This window comes from Gobio gobio (genome assembly GCF_949357685.1).
Source record: "Gobio gobio genome assembly, chromosome: 5".
NCBI classification, from domain to species: domain Eukaryota; kingdom Metazoa; phylum Chordata; class Actinopteri; order Cypriniformes; family Gobionidae; genus Gobio; species Gobio gobio.
Genome location: NC_137101.1, coordinates 33,409,950 through 33,437,036, shown reverse-complemented (window position 1 = coordinate 33,437,036; position 27,087 = coordinate 33,409,950). Strand labels below are relative to the sequence as shown.

Genomic DNA, 27,087 nt, shown 5'->3' with positions numbered 1-27,087 from the left:
TTATAATCTTCATTAAACTCTGCATCACATTAAAACGTATGCAGTCCATTTAAAGATTAAAGTAAATACAACATTGCTTGGAGGGCCATAATTTAATTCAAAGTCATCTCCTTTCTTGTGGTTTTAAAAGTATATTTTTTTTTTTACATTTTTTTACTTTTACATCTATTTTAGCAATGCCTCTGGGTCAGTAATTATTAAAATAGGAGTGAAAATGTTTTTTTCTCACCATAAAATAAATGTCTTCACATCTGTAAACAGGAATTCCCAGGTTTTCCACCAGAGGTCTCTGATCATCATAATGAGCTATGTGGCATGGTTTTAGCTGACTTCAAACAAATGAACTTTACCTTTGTACCAACAACACTTTTATTTCCGTTTTTTTCTCCCCCGGACACCAATGTGGTTTTGGAATTGTCTAATGAAACTTGCAAAAGTTTTTACAAGGGCAAAAATGTTAGCGTATTTATAATATTTTGATCTTTCACAATATAAGTACAAATATATAGTTGGAAGGGGTTTGAAAACTCCTCCTGTCCAAGTATTTACAGAATCACAATGCTATAATAATGCTTCAGCAGTCCCTGTCATTGTGAGCTCACAGCTTAACGTGGTAATTATTCCTTAAGCTCTTCAGTCCGTCAGTGCAAGTGAGTGCGGGTGCTCTGAGGACATGCTATGATGTCATCACCAGACTTAAGACAGACTTAAAACATTAAGAGCAAACATCGACCAATCAGAGGGCGGAGTCAGGTGTGACCAAGATGGCAGTGCTGATCCTTTTAAAGTGCTGAACCACCAGAGGAAACCATGCGACTTCCTCTGCCACAATACATCCGTTTTGCAATGACTCTTTCTGTATCATATCCTGTGTCTCTGCTTCTGTTCAGGTCTTTTTCACTATTGCTCACTATATATCAAAACCCAAGGAGTGCCTTCAGTGTGTACAGACTTGAACGATCTCAGATTTAATGTCAATGACCGTTGGTGTTTATTTCACAAGGGTGTTTGCTGAGACAAGCATGAATCAGGAAGTATTTGAACTGTTCCAAGTCAATAAAGTCAATTCAATTCATTATTCAATATTCAAACCAGTAGGACAGAAAAATCACAAATGAGATATCTTTAATATCTTATTTCTTTCTCCAAAACAGCACTGAGACGGAATGGAGAGCAAATGGAAACTTTAACCAAGGTTTCCTGCTTCTCAGATGTTTCTCCTGATAAAGACCCCAGCAATCTCACATCGTATCTACTTTTAATAACAGGAGAGATCAAACTTGACGAGATATCAGAAGATCTTAATTCAAACTTAAACATTTCTCATTGAGCTGTCACTTCAAGTGTTATCAACCTACTATATGACAACTGTCTACTCATTTTAATCTCTTTCTATTTCTATGAAGGTATCTTAGGAGAATCTTCTGAGACAAAGTTTAAAAAATCAATAAAATATTTCTGAGAACTCCATTACGTTTCCTGAGATGATAAAGAGTATTTCATTAATCTTCCCACAAGGCATCGTATCCTATTCAATTCAACTGTATGGTAGAAGACTGAGAGATACGTACCATTAAACAGGTGAAGATGATGATGAATATTGTGAGGCAAATAACCAGCACGTAGAAGCCGTCTTTACCCCAGATGCTGTTCTTCTCATGGTGGTCTTTGAAAACATTCTTCTGTTCAAAAACAGAAACAAAAGTACTTCAACAGTGTCCAGACCCAACAATGTCAAACCTCATCTGATCTGCATGCTACATCGGGTGTGAGTTTTGAGAGCCATAACATGCATTCATACTGTGACTGAGTAAAAGTGATACAAGGATCAACAAGTGCGATCTTAAGGAAGACATTGAGCTAGACAGAGGCTGACTCCACCCCTAAATCTGCCCACGCACACACACACACACACTGAATGAAATGTCCTGCAACACACATGCACCTGTACTTGGGTAGTTGACAGCAGGGTCCTGAGAGGTGACATGCTATATTCAACTTTAAAATATTTTCAACGTTATCTTTCTTGTTGTTTTATAATAATAATGATCTCATATTAATTGAGAGATTACATGAAACAACTCTGTACTTATAAATGCACTTGTCATAGTGCAAAAAAGCTAAACATGGTGAATAATCAGTACAGTAATTATATAAATAATAAATTATTTATTATATCATTATAAAAACAATAATGCATTACAAAACATCATCAATATCAAATATGATGCTGTTCCAAAGGTCAAGTGAACTTGTATGTATCAAAGGTCTACATAACGTGAAGGTAAATAGAAAAGTCAATTAAAAACTATAAATGCAACCTTACACTTGCAGGTACTTTGATGCTATAAAAAATACATTTATATAGCATTGGCTTCAAAGATGACCTTGTTCCTGTGAAGGTCCTCCTTTGAAGGTCATTATTAATATAGTTATTATTATTTTATTTTTTTATTGGATTTTAATATAATATAAGTTTAGGTTTAATATAACTTAAAAAACTTCAATTAAGTTATGGGGATTCAGATGTTGAAAAGAAAAGAGATTGGGACTCCTGGGTAATGAAGAGGAAAGAAATGTAAGGGTCAAATCATGTAGAAATAGCACCTTAACACTTTAATGAGTTGAAGCATAACTTTAAATCATATTTAATATTGCAAATAATACAATAACATATACTTTTCTTTAAAATAATGAATTTATTTATTATCTTTTGGCGTTGTTGGGAACTATTTTCCTCCTCGAAGCAGAGACCAGGAGACTTGGATATTTCTTCAGCAGGATTCTTTATTGAGAACTTGCGCTGTCTTTCGGCTGTGGTCGTCAAGTCTCTCAAACAGTATAAAACACACCCAAAACATTACCGTGTCATCAGTCCTAATTCAATCAGCATAACAGTGTCGTTCAAATGCATTGATGCTAATCCAATCACTCTGACAGTATTGCTCTAAGCTTGTCATGCTAAATGGTCAGGAAGTGCATAAAGACAACAGACTAATGTCTCAAACACCTAGGCTGTACCTCAAACTGTAAAACACTATGTATTTCAAACATATACTTAAATTTGTAATCTTACAGCGTTTAAAACCTACTGTCAAAATTTACTAAATACATGCAGTGAAGAATTAGCGCTGGAGAGGCATGGACATGGTTGCATATGCCTGATTTATTAAGGTTTGCACTCATCAATTTACTGGTGTTTGCGCCATTATCTTAAAGGTGCCGTTTTTCGTGTTTTTTTGAAGCTTTGATTGTGTTTACAGTGTGCAATATAACATGTGTTCATGTTTCGCGTGTAAAAAAACACAGTATTTTTCACACAATTTACTTATCTGTATACCGCTGTTTTCACTGTCCTAAAAACGGCCTGAGAATTTCCTCGTTCTATGAAGTCCCCCCTTCAGAAACACGTAACGAGTTCTGATTGTGCCAGCGGTTCCTGTGTTGTGATTCGACAGCAGCATAGCGCACGTTGCCCGGAAATGTCACGCCTCTTACCATAACGGATATGCATGCGCTCAATGATCTCTAAGTACAGCGTCCCTGGGAAAGCCAAACAAAGGTGATTTGACTTTGGGATGAAAATAACAGCGTCTCGACGACATGGCAACAAACACACTATACAAACGCAACACTTACTCTTCTCCACGCGGGAGCAACAAGACCACGCCCCCTTTTCTGCGTATTCTTGTGGGCGGAGGTTAGTCAACAAACTGTTCTACTGACGTAATTAAAGCAGGATGTACAGGGATGTAGTCCAAACCGGCCGTTCGCTGTAGGGTTTGAAAGGGAACTTCTGTACCAAATAGTATACTCATTCCACAGAAAAAAATGATAAAAATCCAATTAAAATCAATGGATCTGTGATGATTTCACTACTAGTTGGCGATCAACAAGAACCAACGAGAACCTCTATAGAATTTTAAGCTACTCTCAAAATTATGAAAAACATGCCGGATATTTAGCATCATGGCACACTTATGATCTTAGTAATTTGAATGAGTTTGGAACAACCAACAAACGGTAACCAACGGACTTCGAAGCTGCTCATCATTGTCTGTGGTATGTGACAGGTCTGCCCCAGCATTTTGGGAAAAGAACGGTAGGCCTAATATGGATATTGTAATGGTAATTAACTGAAAGGACCACGCCAGTCTTCAAACAAGTATATTTCTGTTGATTCCTCATCCCAAACGTATCCCTGTAGCAGCAGCAGAATTCATTCTCTACTAGTTTACTTCGCTAGCTTTAGCCGTTTTAGCTAATTTCTGTGGTTTTCTTTAAACGGCCATAACTCCTCAAAGGAATGGGGTATTTCTTTTTTTAAGTACGTCTACGACTGCTCCCTGCCGGTCAGCCGCTTCAGGGGTTCGGAACGAGGCTCGGTTGACACCAGAGACCAACCTCGAGAGGCTGGTTCCCTTAACAGATTATCTCGGTGGATGGTTATGCCTTCCGAATATATCTGCTTGGGCCCTGCGACTGTAGAAAAGGGATACAGACTGCAGTTCGGTTACCCTCCCCTGAAGTTCAACAGGTTGGTCTGGACTGCAGTGGTCCCAGAGCAGGTTCGGGTAAGGGAACAGGAAGTTGTCGAAAAAATGTTGACCAAAATGTTGACCAAATGTGATGAAGACGAGCCCACCAGCTCGCCTTCGGGGAAAAATGTGAGTCCGTAAAGGGATGTAAAAATGATGGTGCACTCGCAAAAGCACTTCGTGCAAGGTGGAATTTATTTACAGTGTCAGAGAGGTTCGTCCACAGTGAAGAATATGTACAAGTGTCCAAAAAAATGCCAAAACAAACAGAAATAAATAAATAAATAAATAAAAATGTTTACAATCCAAACAGGTATCCACAGTATACGACACCTCAGATTTTCTTTTTATGTTCTACAGAAGAAAAAAAAGAATGGCATATTCATCTGGAACGGCATGGGGGTAAGTAAATGATGAGAGAATTTAAATTTTTGGGTGGAGTACCCCATTAAGTAGCTTAAAGGGATAGTTCACCCAAAAATGAAAATTAGCCCATGATTTACTCACCCTCAAGTCATCCTAGGTGTATATGACATTCTTCTTTCAGACGAATAAAATCGGAGTTATATTACAAAAGTCCAGGCTAATCCAAGCATTAGAATTTGATTAATAGTTGCTCTGTTTTTGAAGTCCATAAAAAGTGCATCTGCCCATCAAATAACATGCTCCACGCGGCTCTGGGGTGTTAATAAAGGCCTTCTGAAGCGAATCAATGCGTTTGTGTAAGAAACATTTTTATTTAAAAAAAAAAAAATTCATATTTAAAACTTTATAAAGTAAACTTTCAACCGACCGCCTTCCCTGTTCAATTTATGGAAAAATTGTTGAAAGTTCCCCTGCCGATCGAAAGACATTCGCGACCAGGTACGCTCGTCATGACGTCACGTACGCATCTTGAGTTTCCCTTTCAACATTCAACACTTTTCCACGGAAGGCAGTTGGCCGAATGTTTATTTGGTTAAGTTTTGAATATGGATATTTTTCTTACACAAACGCGTCGATTCGTTTTAGAAGGCCTTTATTAACCCCCCGGAGCCGCGGGGAGCACGTTATTTGACGGACAGATGCACTTTTTATGGACTTCAAAAACAGGGCAACTATTCAAATCAAATTACCATAATCAAATTCTAATGCTTGGATTAGCCTGGACTTATGTAATATAACTCCGATTTTATTCGTCTGAAAGAAGAATGTCATATACACCTAGGATGACTTAGAGGGTGAGTAAATTATGGGCTAATTTAATTTTTTTTTTATTTAACTTCACTTAAACTATCCCTTTAAGTGAATCAGCCTTTGTGAGATTCCACTATCCCTTTATTTTCTGCAACAGTTTCAGAGAACTGAAGAGAGTGCGGAGTAGAAGAGAGAGAATTGTCTCCACTCGTGTCAGTTTAGAATGTGAATGGATGAACATCCACTAACAGCTCTTTATCTCTTAATTATTTGGCAGAAAATGTATCCTTTCGCGACCCAACAATAGTTTGCTCTGCTCTTGACAGGTTGCAATATTCAAATGAGCTGCTGCATCTGTGTTTTTTTATTTGTGTGTTGTCAGTAGATCACCCACAGAACTTTCCACTCCCATCTGCACTTTTATTGGACTGTGGCATAACCCTGATTTTATGAAGATCTTGCTGCTGTTTCACTGGTAATTTGCTGCCAGTAGGAAGATTTCTCTGGCCACCCCCAGATGCAAAAGTGCAAATTTAATACAGAAATGTTAAAAAAAAAAAGGCTAATTCTCTCTCTCCTCCATTATTAGTTTCTTTACTGTACTGTCCAAAAAATATGGCCATTAAATATCTTTAAAATCCAACATACCTATAATTATGTTTTAGTTCCAATGTGAACAAAAATATCAGGAATTCCAAAACTAGTCAGAGGACAATGGTGCATACCCTCTGTACCCTGTTCAGATGTTCAATGTATATTTTCTTTTGTAGGAGGGAACAGCAAAACCGACATTGGTGCAGAGAGAAGTGCCCTTGACAAGGCAACCATGGAAACAATATATGGTAAGTCAAACCTTGGTGAAAGGAAATTTTACTAGAAAATTTCAGTTAAAATATAGCTGATTTTTGTCTCTTGCAGTGGCAGTCAAGAAGAGTCCAAAAAGGCTTTGGGTATTGCAGTCAATTCTAAAATTGGGGAATGGAGACAATAGAGATAATTTTTTTTTATGTATTGTAATATTGTTATTTTTTATGAAAATTATTTTCAGGGTGTGGTGTAGAGAAGCACATGATGCAGAAGTAGAAACGGAAACAGTCTTTAATAAATACACAACAGAAACACTCAAGAGATCACAGGAGATAACTTAAACACAACCACATTAACATAGACATAGACATTTATATTGACAATACCAGACAGTGAACAGAAAAAAACTTGGGGCTTTAAATACACAAACAGGGTAATCAAGGTAAAACAGAATAGGTGTAGTGCTAATTAATAACCAAGGAATCTAACTAGGAACTCAGGAACACAGTGAAAACGAAACCAAAACTGACTACACTTAACAATTGTGAAGTATGTTCCTTGCTGATTTTTATTCAAATGTTCTCACATTTTACATTCAACAAATAAAGTTCCTTTTCGGAAGTGAACTCGCACTGCGTCTTAGGACGCTATGGGGAAGAGCATGACCGGTGTCTGAAGCACGTGTCTAAACATGACAATAACATTTGCCGGACGACAGTCTATGATATCACTACCGATGCGAACAGAGACCAGAGACCATTTCGCGGGGAGGTTCTCTGCTCTAACAGTCTGTTCTATCACTAATGTGTGAAGTGTAATTCTGAGGAATTAGATGCAGAGAGAGTTTAGGCAGGTGTTATTATTAGATCTGCCCCCTCCGCTGAGTATCTCTGGAATTTGTCCGGAAGCGGTTTTTCAATCTAGTTTGCAGAACCCTCCCCCTGATTTGGGTCTTGAAGTCGGGTCCTCTAGTCACTGGGATAAGCTCTTTCAATCTCGAGAACCCAACAAGAAGTGTTTTTTTTAGCCCCAGTTCACGAACCCTTGATCCTTCAAATCCTTATTTGTAAGATATTTGTTTCTGAGTTGTCACAGCTAGCATTCAGCTGGCTCCTCTTGATGGCAATGTCTTCATGGTTGAGTGAAAGTGGACTCCTTAATAGTAGGATTCCTGACTTCCTATGAGAGGGCTCGGTTGCTACCAGGAAAGCTCAGAGCTCTTCTGGTCTCTGGACCCGTACAGGAAGTGGTCTGTTTGCCTTGGGCGAACCCCTCATGTTGTGCGGCACCTCTGAGAGTGCTGGTGTCGAGAGACCAAATCCTACTACAAGTTTTAAAATGGTTGTAGCTAGCCTTAGCTGTTAACTCCTATTGGTCATGTAGGATGAGCATGGATTAGAACCTTCCTGGTTATGGGCAAGGTCCTCCACTCCCTGAAATTAGCTCGTTCTGACTTTAATATCATTCTGCTATAGACAGTGACATTGAGTGGTATGGCTCTCTGTGAGTCTCCTTGGTAAAACTGTCTATAAGGTGGAATGTTGTTAAGCCTCCTTTTGCTCTAGAGAGTTGTCATGCTGAGGCCTCCGCTCCTTAGAGCTCCACTTGGATAGCAGTATCAAGTTGTAGAGCTCTTGTTGTGCTGTCTTGGTAAGCGGCCCTTAGTGTAGAACGTAGTTAGGCCTCCGCTCATTTTAAAAAATCGTCCTGCTGAAGTCTGCATTCTTAGAGCTTGTTCTGGGTGTCTCCTTGGTGGAACCACTCTTAGGGAAGCGTTGTTAGGTTTCCTCCCGATTTAGAGAGTCGCCATGTGAGACCTCCGCTCCCTAGTGTTCTGCATAAGATAATATGACCAAGTCGCATGGCTCCCTGTGAGAAGTAGTTAAAGGGGTTAGTTTACCCAAAAATGAAAATTATGTCATTAATGACTCACCCTCATGTCGTTCCACACCCGTAAGATCTCTGTTCATCTTCGGAACACAGTTTAAGATATTTTAGATTTAGTCCGAGAGCTTTCTGTCCCTCCATTGAAAATGTATGTATGGTATACTGTCCATGTCCAGAAAGGTAATAAAAACATCATCAAAGTAGTCCATGTGACATCAGTGGGTTAGTTAGAATTTTTTGAAGCATCAAAAATACATTTTGGCCCAAAAATAAGGAATGTCACGCTGAAGCCTCCTCTCTCAGAGCTCCATTTAGTCAGTGGACTAGGTTGTAGGCTCTTTTTTCAGCCTTCCTGGTTAACTGTTTTCAAGGTGGGCATTGCTAGGCTTCCTCTTATTCTAGAGAGTCATTCGACTGAGGCCTCAATCCCCAGAGCTCAGCTTGGATAGCAGTGTTGAGTAGTCATGCCCTTTTTTGAGCCTCCTTGGTAACTAGTCCTTAGCATAGAACGTAGAAGGCCTCCTCTATCTTTAGAGAGTCATCCTGCTGAGGCCTCTGTTCTTAGAGCTCCCCTTGGTTAGTATATCAGGTCATTGGCTCTCTGCAAGCATCCTTGATGATATTTTTGTGAAAAGAAAATATCATCAAATACACCCCTGACGAGTGGAGGGCTCAGGAGAACCACTCTCAAAACAAAAGGAGACCTAGCAAAACTATTGCTAGGTCTCCTTTTGTTTTGAGAGTGGTTCTCCTGAGACCTCCACTCGTCAGGGGTATAGTGTCCCCTGAAGTGATTCCTTATCCTTGGCCATATTCCCTTGAAGCTATTCGGAAGAATACCAGGCCCTGAGCTCTGCCCACGGGGTATGCAGCCAGGGTTTCTGGCCCTAGGGAATAGAGTCACGACAGCCGCTGGTGTGTACCTTCTGGAGCAGGGAACTGTGACTCCGGACCTAGCTCTGTGTCTAACTCTGAAGTCATTGACTTTATGTAGGCTGTTATGGCATTCATTCCTTCAGAACGGCAGAGTGGGCACTTGTTTCTCATAGCATCCTGGGACACAGTGCGAGTTCCCATTTGAAAGGGAATGTCTCAGGTTACGAATGTAACCATGGTTCCCCGAGAAGGGGAAAGAGACACTAGGTCTTGTTACCATGCTTCAGGTATGTCTGCCCACATCTCCTTCAAATAACGAAGTTGTTGACGTGTGCTACAGGCACCCTTTTATACTCTGGTAACACTGGTAGTCACATCTCATGCCGAGTTCAGATTGCACGATTTTCAAACTGGTCGGATCACTGCTCTTTTCGCACTGCATGACTATCTTGGGTAGCATTCAGTCACTGCTGTGTTCACACTGCACGATGGATCGGCGACAGGAGGTTTCACACTGCATGACTTTACAATAGGAAGAATCACCGACAACTCTTTGTATGTTTGTATGTACACCAAATGTAGCGCAAACTACATTTTGCAGCCAAACACACATGAGATGTGACAAGTAAACAACGCGAGATCACGCATGCGTCAGACTGGAGTTCTCGCACGAGACTGGAATTATTATTAAAAATGATAAACTGCAGAAAGCGCTGATTTGCAGCGAAAATGAAAAAAATAAAAACGATCATGGTGGAGAAAATGGTTGGGGAGACACAGGGAGCAAGGATTGTGTTCTGCAAAGAGAGTCTGAGGTATATAAATTATTTTGAAATGTGCTACTGTTGCGACTGGTCAAGCAAATGTTTGTGTTTTGTTTCTGTTTGATAGAATTGTAAATATATCTATTAAAATACTGATATTCTGGTCTATAACTCCTCCCTGAACCTCCCGCTGCCTTGTATCTTGCTCTCTCATTGGCTGTAGGTCATCGCCGATGTATTTTTCAGTCAAAACTCATTTCACACAGCAGAAGTTTGAATCGCATGCCAAATATTTAGCATGCCAAATATCTCACAGGTGTCGGCGACTCGTCTACGATTCTCTCAGATCGCGTCTTTGATAATTCACACTGCGTGATTGTCACTCACATGCACGAGCACTGACACTGCATGAAAAGTGGGATTTTCGACCCCGTAAACGCCTGTATACTCCCGGAAATCTCCCTAATTTTCGGCAGTTTTCGACAATTTAGAGGCAGCGAACGTCGCGTTCGTCTGTGCCACAAATTGTCGTAAACGAACCATGACGTAGGTGGAGAGCCCCCCTGCTGAGAGACCGCGCGGAGGTGCGACGCCTCTAATTAGCATATGAATAGCAGCGAAACCAGAGAGTCAACGGCCAGACTTGAATTTACTCACTCACTATTGGCTGAAGCCACTACATTTAAAAAAGAAAAATCCCTAATGATTGGTTGGCAGATCACTGCAAACCAATCATTATTGGTCCCCCTGGCTCATTATAAATGTAAACCCCAATAATAATAATAAATATATAATTTATGTTGTAATAATTTGTTTTATATTAATGTTATTGTGCTATGAAGTATTCATACCATCAAGGAATATATGGGAAAATTATACGGACCGTGCCGTTTATTCAAAGAAAGAGCTTCATTTATAAGCATACAGCTGTTCATTCAAAGAAAGGGCTTCATTTATAAAACACAGCTGTTTATTCAACGAAAGAGCTTTATTGTTAAACACACAACTATGTACAGTGCAGCAGTAATGTCTCGTAATGTAATGTAAAGTTTGTCGAGCTCCAGGCTGCGAGAGGGCGGTGGCCGCACAATCCATCCAGACACCCCGTCAACAAAGCCGTCTTCCTCGTCAAACATGAGTTCAATGGTCGCGCACTCCCAAATGTCCACCTCATCCAGCACACTCTCGCTTCCAGCAACTGTAATACAATCCATAAAGACAATAAGCAACCTGAAAAATACTCACATTGACAAAAAACGGATCTAATATAATAAATCTTACCCTTTTTCTTCTTGATCGACTCCGAGCTAAACTTCACAGTTTCCGCCTGCTATGTAAGTTCAGGTTGTTTGTATCTGAAGCTCCGGCGTGTCGATTCATAATACGTCTTACAGGCAGCTGGAAAACAATTACATGAGACTGGTATTAATAAAAACAGTCACGGTAAAATTAAACAAGGAATGAGAAACACATTACAAGTTACTTACACACAATGTCGTCGTGTTCAGCGGTTAAATCTGGACTCGCGGAAATCGCTCCAAGCAGATAAGAGCTCACGGCTTCGTTATGAGGCGAGGATAGTCTGTGAAAACAAAATGTGCAGTTTTAAGCTCGGATCTATTAACGCATACATTTCCTTATACAGCTGAATAAAAGCATATTCTTTAAATCGTAACGTTACATTACCCATGCTGTGGTTCATAGCGCCTGCAGTTTGCCTCAGAGTTGTGAAGACGAAGACAGCCTCCTGAAAATTAGTCGAAAAAGTTTGTCGCGTCCATGTAGAGATTGAGTTGAAGACGGTGTCCTGTCATTGTTGATCACGAAAAAGGAAAGCAGCAAAAAACATAGGAAATGTAAAAAAACTAAAAAGTTTAAAGCTCGTCTTCTACGCGTCATGGCCATGACCTCGACCTCGCACGTCATTGGACTAGGGCTCTAATATGGAACGCGCCCGGGGCCAAATCTCTTTATACGAAACTTTATACTCTTTATGACTTATGACCGTTTCAACACGCCCTGTTTCCGCGTCAACGCAGCAATTTTTCTTTTGTATGTGTAGACACGCACATTCTGGTCGTGTAACAGGCATACACGCACAGTCGACGCACAGTTTTTTAACATGTTAAGAAGACACATTTGAACGTGTTTCTTAACGCGTACATTCTGTACATGTTGAAGTGTAATATTTTTTTTTTTTAAAGCAGACTTACCTTTAGATGTAGCCTAGGCTACGTATATTAATATAAGATATCAATGAATTGCTTAACTGACTACTGTGCTAGAGTAAAGTAGCCTAATGTTACAATGTATATTAAGTAAATGCTTAATATTATACAATTATTATAATTTATCTATATGGGTTATTGTTTGTTTTTTAAAGTTAGGCTAAATATAATTTCTAAAAGTATAGGCTAATTTACACAGCACATATTTATAACTGAAAACACACACACACACAACTTTATTCACTTTCACATAATAATGTTTTTGTAATTTGGTGTTTAGTTTGTTGTATAGTTTGTTTATACTGTTCTGTCTCTGTTTTGTTTCCAGGAACATCTGATGAGTGCTATAATAAAATGACTTCATTATATTTAAAATATGTTTTGATATTCATTTTATTTATATTATTAATATTTTATTTACCCATAAACGTGTCTTTAGGAAGCCATAAGTCATAGAGACAAGAATAACTTTTGCCATTTAAATGCCACATTCATTTACTGAGGACCCATACAGCCAATGATCATGTGTGAAAACACTTATACATAAATTGATCACTTAGAAATCAAAACTAAGGTTTGAGAAAGAAAGAATATGCATACAACAAAATATATTGTTTCATAGCAGCTTCAGTAACAAGTTCAAAACAAATTCTGCTGTAAACCGGCTCTAACAAGCCAATATAGTGTCAATATTCAGCTTAAGTGACTTCAGTGTTGATTCAGTTCAGTTGATCTCAGTTCAACTGTAAAATTCCTCAGTTGTGCATATTTGTGTGTAGTTAGATATATGCAAAAACAACATTTTTGGAAGAGTTAAAATAGTTTTGCACAAAGTGTTGCTTTTGCAAGAGATGTCTGATGTTTTGTGTGTTTTGTGTGTAGAGTTACAAGAAATGGAGCCATATTTTCAGAAATTGTGTGTAAGCAATTAGATAAAACTGTAAATGAATACAGTTTATTTTAGTTCAGGACTCATAGTCCAGGTGTTAGTAATCTGTGCTTAATCTTTGTTCCAGGCAACAATTTTTTAACTCACGATTAACTAGATTAAGGCCTACTCTTGGCATAATTTAAACCCTGTCCAGGAAACCACCTTTTGAAAATCTGCATTGATAATTCATAAAATGTGGTGTGAGCTCAATTTAAATGACAATAACAGAAAAACACAATCTGACTTAACTATAAACACACAAACTTGTACTTTTCACATTTATGATTAATAGCCATTTAAAAAATCATTCACAGTGCAGGGTGGAAACATTTATTTTGGTATGTAAACTGTATGCTTTACTTGATTTATTTGTGTGCTTTGGTTCATTGTCTTGTTGCATCACATAACCTCTCTAAAGGTTGAAGACATGAACTGCTGTCCTGTAATTTTTTTTTTTTTACATAACATTGGTTATTGCTAATGACATACAGAGTAATTAATCTACACTGTGAGCCCGGACAAGTTGAATCTACTTAAAAAATTGGAGCAAACTGGTTGGCCTAAAAATTTAGTAATGTGAACTAAAACGAGTACATTTAACTTAAATTTAAGTTAACATTTTAACTTAAACTTTAAACTTGTTTTAGTCAAAAAAATTCAGAACCTAGATAAAACTCCCCCTGCTGCTACTCTGATTTGCATTTGTGTAGCTCACAGCATGTTCATTTACATGATAAAGCCTCCCCTAGAATTAAGGGGAGGGGGGGTCATGGGGGGACAACTGCCAAGCAAGGCCCACGTCAATTTCCGACAATTTACGGTAGTTTTCGGTGTTGCCTGCAAATTGCCGTGCACAGTCGTAAACCTGAAGTTTCACGGCAATCTACAGTGCCACATACTGACGAAAACCCCACTTTTCATGCAGTGTGATTTGCCTATGATTTGGGGCATTTGTCGGCGATTTCGCAAAACCTGTCGGCGAGTTAATATCGGGGATAAAATCGGGCAGTGTGAACTCGGCAATAGGCTGTCATGCTTCAGACACCGGTCATGCTGGAGGCGTTCCCCATAGAGTCCTAGGACGCAGTGTCTTGTTCCATGGTTACATTCATAATCAAGAAAAAATCCTAGATGTTTTTCTTCAAATGCGACATGTGAATGTATTTTTTTAGATTGAAATATGGAGGGCAAAATTCATTTTTAAATGTTGTTTTATATATATATATATTCAAAAATATACAATAAAAGGCCAACAATATATTTATTTATTTATTTTTAAATATATTTAAGCAATACATATTTTTAAATATATATTTGAACAAATATAATTTTTTTTGCCATATGGGATGTTCACAGCAGCTTGTCTGTGTATCTATTAGCAGCAGCAACTCCATGCTCGGCAACAATGTTACATTGTAATAACATTGTCATAACCATTAACATACTGAAACTATACCAAGAGTTGTAATGACTAAACTGTACGTTTTGTAGTTTTACAGCTGACTGTAACTTCATACTAGAGCTGTTAGGCCACAAACCTCAGTGGACGCCTCGGTGGTTGCAAACGGCCCAGAGCTGTGGTGAAGGGTGTTGATGTTGAGCAATTGGATCATTTCCTCATGGGCCAAGGGTTCTGATACTCCAACAGATGACACATACAGTTCTATGTCATCATTTTCCTCCTAAAAACATGAAGAATGGTGTATGAAGAATATCCTTTATAAGACATTTAGAATCAACAGAACAGTTTTAAAGCTCATGTAAAAATATATAATACACAATGAATTTATATGATACTCTTAATAACATGGTGATTTTAAATAATGGTCATATTTTCCAAAAAACATGATCAACTGGATATATATCTGCCTAGAATTTCAGCTAAACTAACAAGACTTCACAATAAGTGTGTTACCAGACTGCATATCTACACAGGTCTACAGAAATTGACCAGGATTGATTGGGGATGCTGCCCTCTGGTGGTGGAAACCGAAGCTACAGCCTCAGAACTTTCTAATAGAGGAACACTGACATCAAAGATCAGAAAAAAAACTTTAAAAACAAAATCTTTCATTGGCTGTCTCTCCCAAACCACAATGGGAACTGAGACAGGAAGAGCAGGTGCAACCGTGTGATGCAATGAAAGAGTAAACGTTTGCATCACTTTAAAGGCCTATATCACAAGGAATCACATTTTCCTTGATCTTTTGAGAAAAGATTATTGTACAGTTAAAACAATGAAATACTCTAACTTTCAGAAGTCAGAACTTCCTCCTCAGTTAAAAAGAGCTTTTACTGAAACAAATATTTATTCTGAACTTCTGCAGCTTTCTGATGTCAGACAGAACATCAACACATGATCTCATTTATATACATCAAAAAAGCCTACTGAGTAATAACTGTGTCAGTATTCGTAACAGCAGAATAGCTATCAAAGTAAAATTTGGATTCAGTGTAAACAAGCACAACAGAAAAAGCAGATTGATTATTTGTAAGGGTGAGAGAGAGGGTATAAAACGGTCATGAAAAAATAAATAAAATATATGTTAATGAATGATCACTGTGTTAGGCATAAAAACAGAAAAATCTCGTAATCACTTGAGTGAATTTCTTACGTGAATTTATGAGAGAAAACTTTTTTTTTCTGCTGTTGGTCGGAACTGTACCACAGTACCACAGGCACCAAAGTAATTCAGGTAATTCAGTCCTGTGGTGTGAGCTTGTCCTTATGCTGCCTTCACATGCTATTAGAATTATCGTAAACACGAGTTTCCTAGTTAACAATTGCATGCATCTGATGTCGTGTTTACCACTGGGAAGTTCCAAAATAATTTTGATACCCAAATTCCCAAGATGGGCTTGCTATAAACTTTAAACATGGTGGCGGGGAGAACTACTGCTGTGTCAGGTATGATTTATTATTTTTTTCGCCAAAACAGCTAGATCGTCTTATTTTGTCATTAATGTGCATATTTACATACTGAATACGAGTAATTAGCAGCGAAATTAGCCTGCATTTGACCGAAATTACAGAAATCTGGATAGCATCGTTTTCATTTTTGGGTGCACTAACCCTTTAAAAGCTGAGCAATGTGTCTGTAGGGTTCTCTGATGATCAATAATAGTAATGATGTTAAGATAATGTTAAGATCTTTAACCAATATTTTAAGCATATGCAGAATTATCTACCATTAATCATAAACTAAATCCTATAAAATCCTCTGCTTCAGTCTATTGCAGATATAGATATTCGTATAACTAGGGTTGCAGACGCACAGGCAACATTTGAATGTTCACAAAGTGCGTTCACGACCGGTTTTGACAGTTGGAAAACGTATAGCGGCCCATAGAAACAGTCGCTAATGAGGCATCTACTTATACATATCTATGGACAGAAGCACATAGGGTTCAGTGGCGCTCATCAGCACCATGCCGTCGGGGAGTTTGAAAAGAGTCTCAGCCCAAGATCGGATTTTTTTTTGCATGAGAAATTGGACACGTGGTGTGAGTGCGTGTGAAAACGGGCAAAACCGTGTCACACGGCGAAAGCATGAGAGTTGGCATCTCTGGAAATGTAGTGGAGTAAAAGTAAAAGTTGACAGAAATATAAAAACTCAAGTAAAGTACAGATTCACCCCAAAAATACTCAAGTACTGTAACAAAGTATTATTATTATTCGTTTCATTACACCATTGTACACCATTGTAGTCACATGACTCCGCCCTGTCCAGTCAGTGGCAAGGAAGCAACACAGAGGCGAACTCAAACACTCAACAACAGAAAGTCAACCACACCAAGGTCAACACACGCAGACAGCGTCCTCACGAAAGTTTGTCAATTATATGTGTTTAAAGGCTTGCCAGTTTGAACCATAGACTGTAAAAAAATATGGACGATGTGTCTTCACTACCTTACACTGAAGAAAAGTGAAGCCGCCAATGTCCGAATATGGCGCTGATATCTTGCGCAGATTTGGGACCGAGTCTGCACAGTAGAGAGCAGGAAGTAGAGCCGCAATATCAAAAGCCCGTCCACTCTCGCAGATGCAGAACAATTAATTATGTAGTGTGAAATAAACAGTTACGGAAATGTAGAAATGAAAGCGAAAACTCCAATCTCCTCCTGAAAACAGTATATTGGTGCCTCAGTGACTACTTCACTATGAGAAGCTGTCAATCATGACGTCACAAATCCCCCCCCCCCCCCCACCCCACCCCACCCCTTTTTTAAGCATCAAATAAAACCAAACTTATTTAAAAAACATCACTTGAAATGAAATCACCGTTATAAAAACTGCCTAAAATGACAGAAGCCATCTTTGGGAAAAAATAATTTGAAGTGTAATTTGATTGTTTAGTTTGTCTCGTGTCCATTAAAATACATGGAGGGGCGGGGGTTATGAGCTATACTGGGACCAACCACCTGGGGACGATCGACGTTTTGGCTTCAGTTTTCAACACGAGTGTGGCAGGCTTGGTTTGAACATTCAATAACATCACTATGGAAAACATGGCACTTCAGTGTAAATATTGAGCCTGTTGATGTCACCAACCCTGGAGGAATGTGTTTAGTCGCCCGCTGGCCGTTTGCTGTAGTTCTTAGAAACTGATTTCTTTAAAAGCAAATATCTCCCTTTGCTTTAAACTTTGAACGTTGTAACTTTGCAGATGTTGTTTATGCTCAAGCAGCAACATTACACGTTAGCTAAAGTTAGAATAGTGAAATCGTGGTTTACCACCCCTTTAAAGACTGGGTGCACCCAAAACCTTCTTTTCGCTCTTTTAAAGAAAATGAAAAGCTTGTCTTTACTGGATAATGAAGTGTCCATGTTTTCTTAGCTGTCGCTGCAAATGTTTTGGAATGTTGGAGCTCTGAAACGTCACTGATGTGAATGGGTTTGACGCGAACTATTCGCACACAAAATATTCGCTTTTTCGTTACACATCCGGTGTGAAAGGGCCTTTATACTGCAGATGTCCTCTTCTAACGAGATGAATGAATTGATTCAGCGCAATGCTCACAGTGCATGGGAAGTGTACATCGGTTGTACACTCATTTTTGATGTGCATTATGGGAGTGAATAAGTGAACTCAATAATTTCCGCTATGGGTTTGGACACCACTACAAATGGATGTATTCTCAAATCGTGCACTATGTAAATGTATAGGGGCGATTTTGGACACAGCCAAGAGTTATGCTATGTACAAAGTAGGGATGCACCGAAATGAAAATTCTTGGCCGAAACCGAAAACCGAAAAAGAGGAAACCAAGGCCGAAAACCGAAAACCGAAACACCGAAATAAATTATGCCAATTATTAGTACCATTGCATTTATGGTTATGACTGTTTACTAACTTTACTAAAATCAAGGCATTGTAATTGCATAAATTAATATTAAAGTTTCAAAGAATAAATCAATTACAAATTATGCCAATATTTATTAAGCACATTGCAACAATGCACAGTATAAAATAAAATTCAAACTAAAATGTTTAACTTGACCCCACTCATTTGTGCATTAAATAATAATGTACAGGCCTACAGAAAGATTTTAAAATTAAATGTTCTCTCATAAAAACAAAGTACATTTAGGTCTAGTGCATTTTAAATTTTTCTCTGTAGGACTACTACAAGAAAGTGCATTCAGAACAAGTGCAACTGCTTAAAGATAAAACTATTTTCTCTGTAGGCCTTCAACATAATAGTGTATCAAAGCAAAGACTGCCATAGCCCATATGTTAACTGTAGAATAGGGGTGTAACGGTACACAAAACTGACGGTTCGGTACAGCAGTTTTACAAAATGACTTTTTATTTCTTTTTATTGGTTTACTGGAAAAAAAAAGTATCTGTTCTTAAATGAATTAAATTATAACTAAAAGTGTATTGAAGATATTGCTGTAAACTATATAGGGAGCCCTTACTTGCACATTAATATTAAAGGTTAACAACAGAGCCCAAACTATTAGCCTAAATTCAGTTGCTATTTATTTTTAGGTCTAATAATCAACACTCAAATAACATAGTACGCAAACATGCAAACTTCACATAAGGCAGTTTTTGCAATAACTAATAATCTAATAATAAAATTGTTTTTTCTCCAATTCGTTGTTGAAATATAATCATTTATACACAGTGTCTGTCATTTTCATGACAGGTTTATTTAAACATACAGGAAATAATCAAGATATCATTAACAGGTTAAGTAGAATATAATGAATATAACGGCTAATATAGGTCATATATTTAGTGAAAGAGTTGATTTACTCTAGTGAATAAAATTCTGTGGACACTGAATGACTGCCTGAGGTAAATGTGATGCTAAAGTTGCATGACATTGTTTAGGCTAGTTTACAAGCAGTTATATTGACGTCTTTTCGCTGTTGAAACACTGATTGAGCGATTACACCACATATGATACGTGACAGTAAGTGTTAATGTATCCTCAACATACCTTAGATGTTCATTCATGTTTATTCTTAAGGAAGAGATGATCGATCGCGCTCACAGATGATCGCGTTCACGCGCGCGCGTGCCGCGGCTTGAACTGTGATGTGATCAGTGATGCCACATTAAAGAGCGTCAAAACGGCATTTATCGTTTGAATTTCGTGATACATGTTGATCGGTGTTTGTGTGGGAACTCACAGTGAAGTCTGTTCCTCTTCTCATCGAGAACATGAGCTCTGGCTGTCAGTGCTTGTACATGGAGCTGACGTGGGTGTTTCTCAAATATACTGCTTCAGACAAGCACGTGCAGGTCGCGGTTTCTGTTTGCGTCATCACAACATTTCGGCCGTGTTGTTTCGGTGATAAAAGTATTTCGGCCGAAAACCGAAAATGCACTTTTGGGCCATTTTCGGCCGAAAATTTCCGGTGGCCGAATATTCGGTGCATCCCTAGTACAAAGGCTATGTACAGGTACAAGCCCTAATGTGGAACAAACTGAAAGTCCACATAACAAGCACAGAAAACAGGGCATTCATGACATAAGCAGGGACGATGTTGATTTCATGTTGACTTTAATTACCACCCACACTGAAGTAGTTCTCAAACCTGCATTAATTTTGACAGGCAAATTGCAATGACCTTTTGTGTACTAAGCACATCCCATATTAAGCTTCACCGGCATTAAAGTAAATAAATATATAAATGTGTGACTCTCACAGGCAGTGCTGTGCGCTGAAGTGGTGATATATGCGAGCTGTGATTGATTTTTTTGGACACCTCGTGGGAGTGGGGAAGCTTCCAGAGGTCTCGCATCAGGTGCATTAGTGTAATTGGCTCCGAGGGTGAAAGAGTTCATCTCACTCCACCATAAAACACATCCTCCTCACTGTAATACTCACATATACACATCATTCAAGCTGGTACATATAGACAGTTGCCAAATGTTTAGTGCCAAACTCGATGTCAAACCTATTCATCTTTATGAGAGGTGTTGCTACGGAAAGTATATCTTATACTGTTACCCATATCCCTAAACTACCATATAAAATAAAACGCCTCAAATCATGCAACCAAACAGAAGTGTGTTGTTACTTTAAAGTTCAAATGAAATTGTAGATCCTATTCTGAAAAATTCACGCTTGAATATGTTTACACCCTGTGGTGAAAATCAAGTTGTTTATATGTCTATGTGGTGTTTTTAATATGCTTTATGCAACGGTTATTTCTAGTCCTTGATTCTGATTTGTCAATACCTGCGTTTTATTCACGTATCACTGCTTTTATATATAGCATTTTCCTTCAGGTCAGTCCTAGTTCATAATAAAAATTAGTTTGAATGTCTGCTGTGATATCTTGTCCTTTTAACAGTTAAGGGGTTTTCCTGTGCCTGACACTGCTAGTCAAAGCATTTGTCAGTTGTGTCTTGTTCCGTGTTCACAAAAAGTTTCAGTCCTTTCAATATAAAAGTCTTCACTACTGACTGACTCCTTAGCAACATTGCTGGCATGTTACCTGGCTACATCTGGTTACATGTTTTGATCCTGTCAGTAACATGCTTGTTTCAGCGATTAAAGGAACACTCCACCGTTTTTAGAAATAGGGCTTATTCAACTTATTTCCTACATTTAGAAATGTGGGCAAATGCATTTTTGTCTCAGTGCATGCATTGTTTTAGTTTGGCAAGGTCGCCGCTAGCTTAGCTTAGCATAATGAATGGAATCCTATGTTGCCAGCTAGCATGTCCCGAGTAAAAGGGATAACAATATTTTTTTAAAAACACCTAATTACTTCTTGTGGCCTGCGTATTCACAATGAGTACAAATAGCGATGCAGATTAAGACTAGGCGATTTCCTAGGCAGATATTGACTTGGGACTATATTATGGGGAAGCACAGGCAAAGCACTGCTACTTGGGCGCAGAGATATCACGCAACACATGAAATCCTACAACTTCCGTCAAGGCGTCAACATACCGGCGTGAATAGTAGCTGGCTATTTTTCATACAGTACATGAATGACGATGAACATGGCTGATTTTGTGAGAGACGAAGAGGGTTACTTCTTAGACAGTCAAGATCCAGAACCATACCTCTATGAACCAGAGTTTTCAGAAGAGGAGCTACGCCTGTGTGCTTTGGAAATAGAACGACAGGAGGAGGAGGTTGCGATCGCTCAACAGCCGGAGGACGTGAGGATGAGAGCCAACACGAACTGGTGGTGTGAGTGTGGTGGAAAATGTCACTCTATGCCGACTGAAATAGAGTGTCTGTGCTGTGGCGAGTGGGACAAGTTACTGCCATCGATGACCAGGCTCAAAGCGTCAGATCAAGATGAGCGTGCCCGCTGTCGTGTCACAGCTACCGAGGATTTCACGGCGTTGATCCATCCTGCAGTACTCAATTTTTTTTCCAGTGTGATAAAGTGAACTGGAAAAAACGCCCCATGCCGGATGGACCCAATGGACAGCTGTCCACGGAGTAAGTGATCATTTTAAACATGACGCATGCAATGCAATATGCAGGCAATTACCATGTTAGCTGTAACTGTAGCTGTAACTTCTCAAAATAAACAATCCAAAAGATAAGACACTCGGTGCAGGTCACGGCGGTATGTTATACTTTTTTTCCCGTCTTTTGTCGCATTGCACGCCGGTATGTTGACGGAAGTTTGGGGATTTCATGTGTTGCGTGATATCTCTGCACCCAAGTAGCAGTGCTTCGCCTGTGCTTCACCCTAATATAGTCCCAAGTTAATATCTGCCTAGGAAATCGCCTAATCTTAATCTGCATTGCTATTTGTATTCTTTGTGAATACGCAGGCCACAAGAAGTAATTAGGTGGTGTTTTTTTTTTTGGATCACTTTTATCTGGGACATGCTAGCTGGCAACATAGGATTCCATTCATTATGCTAAGCTAAGCTAGCGGCGAGCGACCCTGCCAAACTAAAACAATGCATGCACTGAGACAAAATTGCATTTGCCCACTTATATAAATGTAGGAAAGATGTTGAATAAGCCCTATTTCTAAAAACGGTGGAGTGTTCCTTTAAGACACACAGATTTAACTTCGGAAAAAAGTATGAATACTTGCAGTACTGGCATTGTATCAATGATCAATACATAAAAATATCGATAGGCTACCAAATGTTTTTTATTACTAATTTATCATGAAAACTTCTAATTAAACCTTAAGAGTGGGGAAATAAACTGACAGATGTAATTACATGCAGGTAATTTTTAAAACGTTAGTACACAATAAGTACACAATAAGTGCATTGTATCAAATTATTAATTCAAATGTACATAGTAGTTAAGGCCACCTAATATAATTATATATTTTATAGTAAATGATAATATAATTTGCACTTAAAATCTCAAAGTAACAAAAAAATCTCACCATTGTGACCGTGTGGTGGGCAGATACGGGCTTGTTCTCCACATGGTCGATGTTTTGCAGGAAGTTGATGTCTGAATGCCTCTGTGGAGCTCTTTGGAAATGGGATTCTAGAAACGCTGCCGGCATCAGCTTGGCCACCCGACCACGGGACTGGGTCTGAAGCAATTTCCCATGAAATCCCAAAGCCTTTCCCTGGCTGAGGACACCCATGTGCTGGTACACAGGGTTAGTCATTCCGTTAGCTATGCGCCGATGCGGTCTCTGATACATTTCATCGTCCTCAGTGATGCCCACTGAAACAAGAGTTTCACATCATAGCTGTTACTATATAATGACTGTATAACTGTACAGTCATCCAGTCATTATACTAACATTTAAATCAATCATTTGATACAATGTACATACATGTTTTTACATTGTACTTACATTTAAAAAATTACCTGCATGTAATTACATCTGTAATTAATTTATGTAGTTACATTTATAATTACACTGTTGACACTTCCCTTACACCTAACCTTACCCTTACCACCACGCCTGTCCCTAACTACGGGTAACCGTATCCCACAAAATCAGCAAAAGTGTTTTGCAGTACAATATGAACACGATACTGAACTTTTTTTCCCCACCAATTTCAATCCAGGGCCACAAAAGTACATTTGGTTACACTTTATTTTAAGGTGTCAGTCTAATTATATATTTAAGTACTAAGTAATATTAATTAACTACATGTACTTACTATAGGGTTAGGGTAGGATTGTGGTTTGGTTGAGGGTTAGTTGTAATTATGCATCATTTACTGTTATTACTATGGTAAATACATGTAACATATGTAACAAGGACACTGTAAAATAAAGAGTTAACGTACATTTTATAATATACCGGTAGATATTATAATATATGCATATTGAAAAAAAAAACATTTATTGGCTTGTATTGTAAATATGTACATGAAAACACCAGTGAAATCTGACTTAGCCGGGTGTAAGACAGTAAAATATCTAGTGATCATGCGTAACAATATTGATGTTCAATACAAACATGAAACTTGGACCACTTGGAGGCAAGAAAATGAAAAACCTGAGAACTCAATTAAAATAAATTGCATTCACTCTTAAAAATAAAGGTTCTTTATCAGCATCTTTGGTTCTATTGTCCTATTATAAATATCCTAAGATGACAATAAATGCGACTAGGACATTTTATTTAGTCTAGCATTGATAGCTCTATATTCCTTTTGGGATAATTCACTCCAAAATGTAACGTTTGTATTCATTCACTAATCATCATGATTTCCAAAGTAGCTTGCCCTTCTTTCTTAATGAATATCAGGGACACTCTTTTCAGTATAATAACAATGAAAGTGAACAGGTCCGTCAAGCAACAAAATGACAAAAAAAGCACTAGAGAGGAAGATTAGTGAATAACTTATATTGTGATCTGTTCCTCACACAAAGCTATTTTCATATGACTTCAGAACACTTGAAATATCTCTCTATCTATCTATCTATCTATCTATCTATCTATCTATCTATCTATCTATCTATCTATATATATATATATATATATATATATATATATATATATATATATATATATATATATATATATATATATATATATTGTTGATGGTTACAGCTTTATGATGTAACTGGATGAACAGTGTGATAAAAGACAATTATTGCTAATGATCAAGTATGATTTTAAGTGCTAAAAAGTAGTATTTAATCCTGTTATGAGAAGCATAACCTTAAGTGTACCATATGCAACATCAATTGTAATATTGTATGAGCATGCACAGGCGCAATACATCTAATAATGGACATAGCAATAGGCTACTGTACAAAATGAATAGTGATGAATATATCCGTTATCTGCTACTGTACCTGATCTGAGCTTCAGAATGTGCATGGGTACAATATTATTATTTATTTCAGCATTGACTAGAAATGTTGAATAAATAATCATTTCCCTGTCTAATAAAGGTTCGCACATTTCACTTTGTTCCATGATAAACTGGTTTTATTTACCCCTTCTAGCCTTCAAATAATCCAATTGTCCATAGGATATTATTTAACACACACCATGCATTTGACAAAAAACCCCGCAGAATTCACACTTACAGTAGCAAATGAGGACATAATTATAACCAGAAATAAAACAAACACCGATATCGATATTGTTTTTAGCCTCACCTGTGACGTGAAATCCCATCAATAAAGAAATAACGACTAATGCCGCGTTGACGAACATGATTCTTCTCGTTTTTATTAAAAATACATTATGGCTTTATGAATGTCAGTCGAGGCTGCAGTGTCTCTATGGTTAAGACACTGAAACGAGGGCTGTTTGATACAGTAATTCCGCATCTGCTGTGGATCACACACCCTGATGTCTCTGTTTCTCTAGCGATGAGAGGATTCATTTAGCGAGTCGATTCGTTTGATTGATTCATTTCATTGAACAGATTCATATCTGATAGACTGTTACGTCTGGTCTGGTCCATACAAAATCGTAAATAGTCTTTTAAATAGTAATCGTTTAAACGTGTTGTGTACATAGTCAAATACAACAGTAAAATGAGAATATATGAAAGCTCGTGGAGCGATCGAGGAATTATGATTTTCTTTGATGAAAATCATGATGTTTGTCTTCTGTTTGTGATGTTTAATGCTACGTTGTTTAGGATACAAGGACCCAACTCACCTCCCAAACTAAATTCTTGTAGTCCAATGATTCAAAAATCTCAACCAGTTCAAAAGAATGATTAATTCGTGAATTAAAATTATCAGGAGAAAACCAGTTAACAGCATGCCAACATTTTCTACTAATAAACAAACATCTGCAGATTGATTGTGCATCGAAGTAGCCTAGTAGTAGTAGTTGTTGTAGTAGTAGTAGTAGTAGCAGTAGTAGGCTATTGAAAACGAATAATAGGCTACAAAATAAAAATAAAATAAAAATTATATATATATATCCAGGCAACTTTCAGGCAATGTCGCAACTCATAATGTAATGGTACATAATGTAATAAGTATTACATTATTATTGTAATAAAATGTTTAAATGTTATTATTTTCTCAAAATGTAACATTTTTAGCTCAAAATGAAAATAAGAATTTTCACATTATGAGAAATGTATTACGACTCACCAAAACATTGTCATATTGTCAAAATTGTAATAGGTTTTAAAACATAAAAACACATTATTATTCATTTACATTACAATTAGGTAAAACATCTAAATGCAATCTTAAACTAGCTGCAAAATGCAACAGATTTAAATATGCATGCAATTATTATATTATATTATATTATATTATATTATATTATATTATATTATATTATATTATATTATATTATATTATATTATATTATATTATATTATATTATATTAAAGTCTGTTTTTGGTGAGTTTATAATGTAATACATTTCTCATAATGTAAAAATTGCTATTACATTATGTGCTCAATATTTTATTACATTTTGAGAGAATTATTAAATTATGAACATTGTATTTAAAAAATAATGTTATTACATTATGTGCAGTGTTTACATTATGTGCAGTTATTACATTATGAGTTGCTACAGGCAAGGTTTTGTCTAGCCAACTTGGACATTGTTTACTCAGTCAAGTCAAAAAGACTTGATTCTATCAGATGTTTAATCCCATGGCACAGAAGAGAGAGAGAGAGAGAGAGAGAGAGAGAGAGAGAGAGAGAGAGAGAGAGAGAGAGAGAGAGAGAGAGAGAGAGAGAGAGAGAGAGAGAGAGCAACAACTTAAAAGCGATGTAAAGCAATATTGTATGGCCTTTGATTGTCAGCATCTCTTTGTGCGAAACCTGCTTTTATAGAGCACACTTGATCAAGAAAGGACCGTCAGAGAAAGTCACATGGCCCTCTTCATTCAGAACTCAGTCTAGCATTCATGAAATATGTTACAATAACAACAACCATGCAGGACACTGGCTGTCTACAATATCATGTTTTGCTTAGTGACTCCTTAATGAATGAGCATTTTCTAATATTTTCACTG

The 27,087-nt window shown here is 37.7% G+C and overlaps 1 protein-coding gene across 1 annotated transcript in view; it reads right to left on the bottom strand.

Moving 5' to 3' along the window:
- The window catches only part of ptprr (protein tyrosine phosphatase receptor type R), a 50,370-nt gene extending 24,906 nt beyond the window's left edge, over positions 1 to 25,464 (bottom strand). Inside the window, exons 1-4 of the mRNA XM_079818319.1 lie at positions 25,247 to 25,464; positions 23,052 to 23,344; positions 14,746 to 14,889; positions 1,572 to 1,682 (exon numbers count right to left, since the gene is read on the bottom strand). Coding sequence (XP_079674445.1) covers positions 1,572 to 1,682; positions 14,746 to 14,889; positions 23,052 to 23,344; positions 25,247 to 25,304 — 606 coding nt within the window. The 5' untranslated portion in view covers positions 25,305 to 25,464. The remainder of the gene's footprint in view (positions 1 to 1,571; positions 1,683 to 14,745; positions 14,890 to 23,051; positions 23,345 to 25,246) is intronic.
- Positions 25,465 to 27,087: the final 1,623 nt, after the last annotated feature.